The sequence below is a fragment of the Gadus macrocephalus genome, chromosome 22 (genome assembly GCF_031168955.1).
Source record: "Gadus macrocephalus chromosome 22, ASM3116895v1".
Taxonomy (NCBI): domain Eukaryota; kingdom Metazoa; phylum Chordata; class Actinopteri; order Gadiformes; family Gadidae; genus Gadus; species Gadus macrocephalus.
Window position 1 is genome coordinate 17262990 of NC_082403.1, and position 10759 is coordinate 17273748.

The following is a 10759-nucleotide window of genomic DNA, read 5'->3' on the forward strand; positions in this document are numbered from 1 at the left end:
CTTTGTGTGTTTTTTTAATATATCAACTTCAAACTCCCTTTGGATGTGTTGTCCCCCAGCTTGACTCAGAGGCTTATTTGAATATGTCAACCGCACTCACCATAATCTGCGTGAACGTGTTTAATGTGTGTCTAGTGATTTGTGTTCAGGAAGTGGTCAGTGCGTCTGTCGCTGTTGAATTTACTTTGGGTGTTATACGAGAGTGACAGCAAATAAACTCACTCTGGACCCCGTTTGGTTTATTCTTCATTTGCATCTCTCTAATTAGGCCTACTTTGTATTTCCCTCAATTTCTTCTTCCGGCTGCTGGAGCCGACCAAAGCTGGTCCATATCGGTTTCATAAACAGCCTTTAAATAATAGCTTTCTGTGCTCATTTTTTGTCCTACAACTCATCACAATATAAACTATACAGTATATTGGGGTTGAATATAAAGTATGACATTTCAAAGCACATAAAGAACATAACATTAGAAATATAACCTCTATATTACCAAAAAATATCCACTCAATTACAGGCTAAATATCCACCAATCTTCCTTTGAATATATTGCTGATGATCATTATCATCTGATAATTACTGACACATACTGACTACACATGAAAAATAAGTTAAAGGTTGGGTATGGGATTTGCGAAACGACAGCAGATTTTGAAAACACACAGCTCAAATGGTCCTACCCCCTCTCCTTCAACGCTGACTCTGACTCCACCCATTCCAAGTACATTAACGCGCAATCATGCACGAGCGAACAGATCCGCGAGAGCGAGCCATTAGCTAGTTAGCTAGCTCCAGTAGCCACCGCAGGATAACAACAGAAGCTTGCTCTGGGTCACAAGCTTTGAGTACGTGCACGAAGGGGTCGCGCGGGGAGCGGGAGGGCAGTACGACCGTTTGATTGACGTACTTACAATGCTACTCGGTGGGTCTGGAAATCATTGGCTGGAGTTTTTCGAGCCCTGCCCGTTCCACAGATGATTGACTTGTTTAATTTTCATGTCAGTACTTCTAACTCAGTGGCTGTAAGTGGGTTATGATAAGGATTTCAAATAATTTTGCAAAAATTGCCAAAAAAGAGAATTCCATACCCAACCTTTAAGTCTCTGGTGCGCATTCAAATTGTAATGCGTTGCGTATGCAACGTTTCTTACAGAAATTGTGTGCATGCAATTTGCAATCTGGGTGGGTGTGTCCACATTGTTTTCAAGACCTCAAGATAAGAATGACGTTTGACAAACAAGAATAAAGATAACTGCTAGCCGGACTGTTTGACAAAAAACCTTGGCCTGACCACGATGGAGCGGCTGGACGGGCCCCTAATGAATAGGGACAAATTTGGCAGAGGAGTGGCAAGAACATGGCTTCCATCCAAACGCAGTAACAAAGAAGTGAATTCAGTCCATTCACTCTTCGGCCTGTCCATTCCTCGCCTGAATCCCACACGCAGTAAAGGAGATTCATAATTAAACAAATTGTTTGAGGGAGAGAATAAAATACAAGTGTGTTGGCATGATAAGTGTTTCCCAAGTGGTTCGGCATCCATAAGTGGGTTGCGATGGGCATGTTGAGAGGGTCACAGATCATATGCCAAACCTTCATCTTTAGGAAGAATTTTAAGGTCTTGAATTAACTTATGTTTCATTAAATGGCTTGCGGTTTCATTGAGTTAAGCCCAAATTGTTGCAGCTTTTTGTTTGCTCTGGGTAAATAATTGCTCTAGTTTGGGTTGTGACATAATGACTCATAACATGTGGGTTCGATTGAGAATAGATCTGGGGAGAATCCTCAACTCCTTTCGACCAAATATTTGAAGTAGCCTATAATAGGCCTATGTATACATGAACAAAGTATCATTACAATTGAGTGCACCTCAAAATGTTTGACTTCCTATAGGTAGTCAAACACAATCTATTTATATTTGTTAAATCATCCACAAAAAAACCTTTTTAGTGAGATAAATTAGGCTGAGTTCAAATGTAATATATCTCGGCAACGGCACGGAGCGTCTATGATAACCTTGTAGCACACATTCAAACTTCTTAGTGAGATAAATTAGGCTGTGTTCAAATGTAAAATATCTCGGCAACAGTACCGAGCGTCTATAACCTTGTAGCACATTTTTGTTTTTGATGCATTGAAACTAGCTCTGAATTTGAGACCGTGCTCAACTGCTGCTGTTGTAGCCTACTCAGGGCCGTTGCACCAAGTCCTGGGCCCCTATAGAAGAGGTACTGATGGGCCCCCCTGCGCTAAATTGTTGACGGGGGGGAGGGTGGAAGGAGCAATTGTTGACGGGGGGGGGGTGGAAGGGGCTATTGTTGACGGGGGGGGGGGGGGGGGGGGGGGGGGGGCAATTGTTGACGGGGGGGGGGGGGGGGCCCTAGTACTGTGGGCTGGTAGTTAATTTTTATTTTATTTTATTATTTTTTTGGGGCCCCCCTGGGCTGTGGGCCCCTAGAATCGTCATCACCTTTCACCCCTTTACGACGGCCCTGAGCCTACTGCGTGTGTGTGTGTGTGTGTGTCTGCGTGTGCGTGTGTATGTGTGTGTGTATGTACACATAGTAAAGCAGCTTATGTGTGTTTAGGAGGCGTGGACACCACGCAGGAACGAAGTTACATGCAACCCCTCTGAGTAAATGCATACGAACGGACAAGTGAAGTTCTACTTCTAATTAAACACGCCCCTTCAAACCCTGCTCAGACATGAACTCGCTTGCAATCGCTGATTTACTCTTCAGCAAACTAGGAGCCCTTTCCCCCCGTCGTCATCGTCACGCTGGTTAGAGGCTGCTTCAGGTCAGAGTTAAGAGGGCGTGTTCAACTCATGTTCAACTCCGTGTGCTGAGCAGACTGTCAACCTCCACCAGAGAGGAAACTGACTTCAAACAGCTCTCACTTGTCTAGCACTTCGCGCTGTCATTGCAGCGGATATCAGCTTTTCACCGTGGACAATATCAATGAAGGTAACTTGTTCATCTACGTTTTTTTTTTTAGTTTCTTTATAGTTTCTTTCTGTAGAGTCCAGCTTTTCAACGCTTAAAAAAAGTATTACAGAGATAGAGATAGAGAGAGGGAGAGGGAGCGAGAGAGAGAGCGAGAGCCAGAGAGAGAGCGCGAGCGCGAGAGAGCGGCGACAGGTGTCCACACTCTCGATCAGTCTGATTTGGAATGCTGACCCTAATTCTTAAGTGTGTTGATGTGTCACCTCAGTATACGGGAAACAAGCTTCTTTTTTTTTCACACTATTTAACACAGACTGGCAGGATCTTTTGTTGTTGTTGTTCGGTGCAGGTAACCACCTGCTGTCATATCCTGTTGAACTTTTCTCCAATCTTGCAACAGCTAACCAACCGCGGCAGCAGAGTTTGTCCACGCATGCGTTCATCGTTCTGAAGTGAGCTGCCTCGAGCACTAGGAAGTGAGTTTGAAATATGCAGTAAACATCTGATTGACTGACTGACACAGAGAATATGACGCTATCATAGATATATTAATTTTTAGTAAGGGGATTGTAATCAAGCCTTTTGTCACTGCTTTGTTGCTGCTGTGTGTCTGTTGTGCAGCGATGGAGAGAGACAGGGAAGACTCCCTCGACCTGGGTCACCTGACTGAGCACGAACAGGAGGCCATCTTGCAGGTTCTACTGCGGGACTCTGAGCTGCGGCGACGCGATGAGGGCCGCGTAAGGTCAGAGGTGACTGCTTAGTAGGACTTCCTAGGCGGCCTATCAAGTCCTACACAGCACAAATGCATTCACCCTTTGCTTGCTCTGTAGAAGGGCACTGGAAACATCTTTAGTCTAGTCAGAAGACCAGACGTGGGCTAAAAAAACTGAAACGTGAACTGAAGTTAATAGCGTAATGGGAGAAACTATGTATGTGTAGTGATTATTTATAATAATACATATTATGAATATCACAGTTATGTCAAGGGAATGTTCTCAACTTGTTTTGAGGTGTCTTTTTTTTGTGTTGTCATCAAATGGGCCCCGTCAACAACAATCTTCTGTGATTCTATCGGAAAGTGCAGTCAATAGCAACAACAAAGAGCACATGCCCTTTGGCCCGGCGGCCGCTGATCAGCAGGGTGGTGTTGTGCGTCTGGACTGTTGCAGGAGCCTGCAGGAGACGGAGGTGAACCCCGTGCGCCTGCGGACCCTGTCTGGCTCCTGGTTCAGCGAGGAGCGCAGCAAGCGCCACCGCAGCGCCAAGCCGGGGGCCGACCTGGTGCACTCCTCCATCCGCCGCCGGAAGTCAAAGGGCAAAGGTCAGAGGTCAAGCATGGAGGGGGATGTTTGTTGTTGTGGTCGTCCTCAGGAGGAGTGGTAACATTGTGTGTGTGCATGTGTGTGTTTGTGTGTTAAAAGAAGTGCCACTGGCTGATTTGTTTGATGGACTGGGGAAGGAGCCCCCCCCCGGTGCCCTCTGCAGCCTGACCCCAGGGGTGGAGCAGAGACTGGGGGAGGACCAGGAGGAGCAGAGAGATGACCAGTGAGTCCCCACAAAGCTGAGAGACGGATGCTGCGTCTGTTTGTAATGTATTGGCACATGTTGTATTTGCATTTATAATCTCAGTGCCAACCCCTGGTTCCAGGCATCAGGAACGCATCACTCCTGCACCCGCACCAAGAACAAAGGCCAGACAAACACAGGTGTGTGTGTGTGTGTGTGTGTGTGTGTGTGTGTGTGTGTGTGTGTGTGTGTGTGTGTGTGTGTGTGTGTGTGTGTGTGTGTGTGTGTGTGTGTGTGTGTGTGTGTGCAGATGTAACATACACGGGCGTATTCTTATTGCGCCGTGTGTACATTTGAGACAGTGAGGGTTATTTGTTTTGCGTTTCCATTCCAGAACGTTCAGAGCAAAGATGAACCCTCCTTGTCCACAGGTACTTCCCATTCCTACACATTTGTGCTCCGGTCTCTCTCGCTCTGCCTCATTGTCCTTCTCTTTAATGGTCTCTCTCTCTTGCTATTTGTCGTCACCTAGAGTTTGAAAACACAACTAGCGACCGTCCACCGTCACCAGAGGTAACTACATCCCACTTCAATGGGATGCTACTTGATTAAAAGGGAGTGTGGGTTGCAAAGGGGACCCAGGTAGATTGGTTTGTATAAGTGCATGCTTACAGGTACCCTTGTGTAGAAAATCTTGTTTTCTATTTGCATTCCAAAAGGTTAAGGGCAGCGATGACGCCTCCTTGTCTTCAGGTAGTACCCATTCCTACGTTGTCGTCTTTATCTGACTATCCCTCCCTTCCTCATTGTCCTTCTCTTCCTAATGGTCTCTCTCTCTCTCTCTCTCTTTACTGCTATCTACTCGCCTCAACCAGGGTCGGAACACAGAAGTAACAGTCACTCACCCACAGCAGAGGTATCTATGTCACACATCTCTCCCACATACCATACAGTATATACTTAGAAGTAGCAGCAATGTGTTTATTACATGTTGTGAATACTGGGCTTAATGCTCTGGTAGAGGAAAGTGTGTGTGTGTGTGTGTGTGTGTGTGTGTGTGTGTGTGTGTGTGTGTGTGTGTGTGTGTGTGTGTGTGTGTGTGTGTGTGTGTGTGTGTGTGTGTGTGTGTGTGTGTGTGTGTGTGTGTGTGTGTGTGTGTGTGTGTGTGTGTTGGAAGCGGGCACATTTTCTTTATCATTACTTTTGTGGAATTTCCCTTCCAGGAAGTAAAGGAGAAAGATGGCGTTTCCTTGTCTTCAGGTAATACCAGTTCCATCACTCTTCATCTGTGTCTCTGTGTCTCTCTCGCTTTCTCTCTCATGTCATCTGACGCTTGCCTTTTGCTCCACCAGAGAGCGAGCACAGAAGTAACAGCCATGTGGCGACCACAGAGGTAGCTACTTCACACCTCTCTTTCACTCAGATATGTATCAAATAAGGAAGTAGAACGTCAACAAAGTCCCGCTACTATTAGTATGTATTTGCCTATGCTTTGAATTTGACGTCTCCCTCTATATGTGGAACAACAAGCCTAGTTATGAGGCACAAACTGTGTGTGTGTGTGTGTGTGTGTGTGTGTGTGTGTGTGTGTGTGTGTGTGTGTGTGTGTGTGTGTGTGTGTGTGTGTGTGTGTGTGTGTGTGTGTGTGTGTGTGTGTGTGTGTGTGTGTGTGTGTGTGTGTGTGTAGGAGGACTCTGAAGGACACAACGGGGACACAGACTCCCTGTCCAGTGGCCACACTGATCCCGTCTCAGCCTCCCTCAGAACAACCGGCTCTGTCAGCAGCTTGTACTCCAGCTACACGGTGTGTGTGTTAGACACACACAAACACGCACACAAAGCCTAAATCAACTGATGACTTTACTGACGTATGATGACTCATACCATGGCGATGACGTACAGTGTGTGTGTGTCCTGTAGATTGGCGGCAGTATGATGAGTCTGTTCAGTAGCGGGGAGTTTGGCGCGGTGGAGGTGAGGGGACGTCTGCAGTTCTCATTGGTCTACCACACCCAGAGGGAGGAGCTTCTGGTGTCTGTGTGCCGCTGTGAGGACCTGGCCACGGCTCGCAAGAATCGTTCAGACCCGTAAGTGTTGGACTTAGTGTGTGTGTGTGTGTGTGTGTGTGTGATGTCTTGCATAAAAGTTCCACAAGTTAACACTTACTACTATTGCTACATGTTGATGCGTTGGTGTGTTTTTGTGTGTATCTGTGATTGAGTGTGTTGAGACTGACATTTCCCCAGATTTCTGACGTGTGTGTGTGTGTGTGTGCCTGTGTCTGTTGTTTCACAGTTATGTCAAAGCCTATCTCTTGCCGGATAAATCGTCCCACAGTAAGAAGAAAACAAAGGTCAAGAAGAACACACAGAGCCCCGTCTACGATCAAACCCTCAAAGTGAGTTCGGATTCACTCCTCATCATTATGTTCACTCGCTCTCATATACTGAATTGAAGCACCTGTATTGTACAAATTGTGAATTGGATTGAACGATCCCTGTTTAGTATTTAACCATCAATGTGCAAAATACGTCTACAATGCTGCTGCCCATTCACAATCCTCGGTGGCTGGTTGCACTGGCTGGTGAACCGTGGAGTCCACTGTGTGTGTGTGTGTGTGTGTGTGTGTGTGTGTGTGTGTGTGTGTGTGTGTGTGTGTGTGTGTGTGTGTGTGTGTGTGTGTGTGTGTGTGTGTGTGTGTGTGTGTGTGTGTGTGTGTGTGTGTGCGTGTGTGCGCTGGTGTACCCAGTATAAGGTACCGGTCGGGGAGCTGCGGGGCCGGACTCTGAACCTCTCCGTGTGGCACGCCGAGGCCCTGGGGAGGAACATCTTCCTAGGGGAGGTAGAGGTCCTGCTGGCCTCCTGGGACTGGGCCTGCAGCCAGCCCCAGTGGCACCCCCTCCAGCCACGGGTAGGTGTGTGTGTGTGTGTGTGTGCATATCTCTCTCTCTCTGTGTTTATATATTTAAATCTGTGTGTGTCAAATGCCTGTCAACATGCGACAAACACATTTTAAACACACACTCACTCACGTAACCACACACTCACGTAAACGGACACATGTACATAAATACGCTTGGTGAAACATGCATGTTCATTCATAAGACATTAGCCGGGTTGGCTTTCTGCAGTCATCATTCTCCCCCAGCCGGCCCAAGGACACATAATAGACAGCCCTGGAGGAGTGCTGAGGGGCAGGGAGAGACGCAGAGGAAGACATGCTCTGAATCTTAACAAAGGCTTTACGTAACCGCAATTCTTTTTTTCTCTCTCTCTCCCCCTTCTGCTCCCGTCTCTCTCCATTTCACTTTCACTCGCTCTCCTCCTCCCCTTCCTTACAAGTGCATTCTCTCTTTCTCGCTCTTCTCCTCCCCTTCCTACAAAGTGTTTTCTCTCTCTCGTGCTCTTGCTTTCGCTCTCTCACTCTCTTTCTCCTCTCCTTTCTCTCTCTCTCTCTCTCTCTCTCCTCTCCTCTCCTCTCCTCTTCTCTCTCTCTTTCTCCTCTCTCTCTCTCTCTCTTTCTCCTCTCTCTCTCTCTCTCTCTTTCCCCCCCCCCCCCCCCTTTTTTGAAACCTCGCTCACCCATCCTCTCAGGTTCAGTTGAGTCCAGACGACATTAGTAGTCGTGGGATCATTGTGTTCTCTGTTAAGTTCATCCCACAGGGATCTGAGGGTGAGCGACACAGAATCACACATGCACAGTCACCCTCTCGTTCACACACGTACACATTTGAATCATCTACTTAATGAATAGAAAAGATTACACAGGACATTAAAAGTGGTGAAGAAAATAATGTTTTTTGTGTGTGTGTGTGTAGGCGGGGGTTTACCTCTGACAGGGGAGCTTCATATATGGCTACGAGAAGCACAAGGTCTTCTGTCCATCAAAGGCGGCGCCGTAGACTCCTTCGTCAAAAGGTCGGTATAGTGAATCGGATAATGTAACGGATTATTGGCCATGGGTAAACCGTGGGTGACCTCATCAATGCAGTAGCATAGGAGGTAGAGCGGGTCGACTGGTAACCCGAAGGTTGCTAGTTCAATCCCCGGCTCAAACTCCTGTCGAGGTGTCCCTGAGCAAGAGACCTCACCCTGACTGCTCCTGACATGATTGGTTCAGCCATCGGTGTGTGAATGAGTGAGTGAATGGTTGTAAGATGCTTTGAATAAAAGCGTCAGCAAAATCCCCTGAATGTAAATGTTATGTAGAATAGGAAAAACAAAGCATGCATTTCAAATTGGAGTAGATACTGAAATGGTTCAAGTGACGTGTGCCCTGGTTTAGAAAAAACAACCACTGGGCTGAAGAAAAACAGGTTAGCATTTTCTAGTTTATTTGTATTGGTGGGGATGCAAACAGTTGCAGTAGAGACAGAGGGGAACACACCCCCTCATGGTTCCATCCTCCCCAATACATCCCTCTCCTCTCAGCCCAGACAGTCTCCCATATCCTCGTTCCCGTATCTTGAGGCCTCAGAAGTACCGTCTTAGCTCCTCTGTCCCCTACCCCACGTCCAACCCTACGCACCCCCTCTGTCCATCCCCCCCCCTCCAGCTACATCCTTCCGGACGCCGGCCGTCAGAGCGGCCAGAAGACGCGGACGGTGAAGCACTCTATAAGCCCCGCCTACAACCACACCATGGTGTACGACGGCTTCCACACCAGCGACCTGCGGGAGGCCTGCGCCGAGCTGACGGTGTGGCAGCGGGACGGCCTGAAGACACGCCCCCTGGGGGGGGTTCGGCTGAGCCCCGGGACCGGTGAGTGAGACCCCCAACGCCGGCACGGAGGACAGATGTAGACGAATGAGAACGGAATCAAATAGAAGGACTAGAATCTGAATAGCCAATCAGAGGAGGAGACGGGTAAGGTGAGGGGGGGGGCTTGCATGTGACCTCTCACCTGGATTATGAGAAAGATTAACACTGGCTCCAGAGATTGTGTAAACATACACAAACACTTACATACAGATAAACATTATTGGGATACAATGGAATATTATTGATGTACTTGAAACAAACAAGTGTGTGTTGTGAATACATATGGCAGGTCAGAGCTACGGTGAAGACGTGGTCTGGATGGACTCAACCAAAGAAGAGAGGGCCGTGTGGGACGCAATGATGGAAAACCCTCACAAGTGGATTGACGCCTCACTTCCAATAAGAACAAACATATTACTACAGAACAATTGAATCCCTTCAAACACAAACACTACAAATGAAGTTAACTAAAAGTAGCTCACGGCCGCCTGCATTTCAAGTTAAGTTTCTGTGCCTGTTTTTCTAACTCCATCTTTCACAAATACCACAAAGATATACTAATGGGCATTAGTCGAGTATTTACAGTAAACTGATTATATTACTAGGCTTGGTCTTTCATTGGCATTTTATGTGTTGCAAATGTGTGCATTGATCTGTCAAAGGGTTTTTGACAGATCAAAACTTCCTTGCTGATAAGCCTATTTCTGTACATTAGTGAATAAATATTATGCCTTCAAAAAACTTGTTTGGAAAGCTGCATGTGTACTGAGTAGCCAAGGGAATGTTTACTGTATCCTACCAATAACCCACCCTGAAGATATTATTAGGTTCAAACTGGGTTAATGAGGTTGTGTGTGTGTGTGTGTGTGTGTGTGTGTGTGTGTGTGTGTGTGTGTGTGTGTGTGTGTGTGTGTGTGTGTGTGTGTGTGTGTGTGTGTGTGTGTGTGTGTGTGTGTGTGTGTGTGTGTGTGTGGGGAAGGCATGTGATCGTAGGCATGAAAATCTTTGAGTCCACTCCAGGCTAAAACTCGGCACTGGTTTCACAACCATCTGAGGATTATCCAATTGCGGTCAAGTAAGATGCCGTCCGCGTTCAGTTGGCGCTTCTACAGACCTCTAGGTTCACGGTCGCCTTCGTGGGCACACACCTTGGGCGATTCATCTCGCATCTTTTCTACAGGGCCGTCCAGAGACCTTTTGAGGAATGTGGTACAAATACAAAGAAAATAAATATCTTTACGGGCGCCGACATTTTTGTTGAGAGCATTATCACTGCACTCGGCATAATCTCAGAATCCCGAGATGAAGACAAAAAGAGGGCGTGCCTCCGTGAAATGCCCCAAGAAAGCTGGGAGATTTGCCCACTTCCAACTCGGAAGGCTGGTGTCCAAGGTATCTGGATCATTCCATGAGCTCAGTGATGACTCAACAAAAATGGCTGCGCTCGTAAAGAGATTTATTTCTTTGTATTTGTACCATTTTGGTCGTTTTAATGTCGATTTGAAATGCTCTTACACACTTGATTACATTGCTACTTTATTCTG

The 10759-nt window shown here is 47.0% G+C and overlaps 2 protein-coding genes across 4 annotated transcripts in view; both read left to right on the top strand.

Annotated features, from left to right (window-relative positions):
- The window catches only part of cd164l2 (CD164 sialomucin-like 2), a 4476-nt gene extending 4243 nt beyond the window's left edge, over positions 1-233 (top strand). For both annotated transcript variants that reach the window (XM_060044158.1, XM_060044157.1), the window contains one exon: positions 1-233. This exon is cut by the window's left edge and continues 443 nt beyond it. The gene's annotated coding sequence lies outside the window, so the exon portion shown is untranslated.
- A 2412-nt stretch (positions 234-2645) lies between these two features.
- On the top strand, positions 2646-9956 carry sytl1 (synaptotagmin-like 1). Of its 2 annotated transcripts, XM_060042689.1 has the most exons (20): positions 2648-2966; positions 3346-3421; positions 3567-3690; positions 4118-4269; positions 4370-4493; positions 4597-4654; positions 4849-4885; positions 4987-5027; positions 5174-5207; positions 5330-5370; positions 5678-5714; positions 5807-5847; positions 6142-6258; positions 6375-6541; positions 6750-6852; positions 7204-7365; positions 8049-8127; positions 8273-8372; positions 9010-9215; positions 9505-9956. In XM_060042689.1, exons 3-20 carry the CDS (start codon positions 3569-3571, stop codon positions 9645-9647), a joined length of 1764 nt encoding a protein of 587 aa, XP_059898672.1. In that variant the 5' UTR covers positions 2648-2966; positions 3346-3421; positions 3567-3568; the 3' UTR covers positions 9648-9956. The 2 variants fall into 2 exon arrangements, with proteins under 2 accessions (XP_059898673.1, XP_059898672.1); XM_060042690.1 differs by lacking the exon at positions 4849-4885 and having other exon boundaries at positions 2646-2966; positions 4578-4654.
- Positions 9957-10759: the final 803 nt, after the last annotated feature.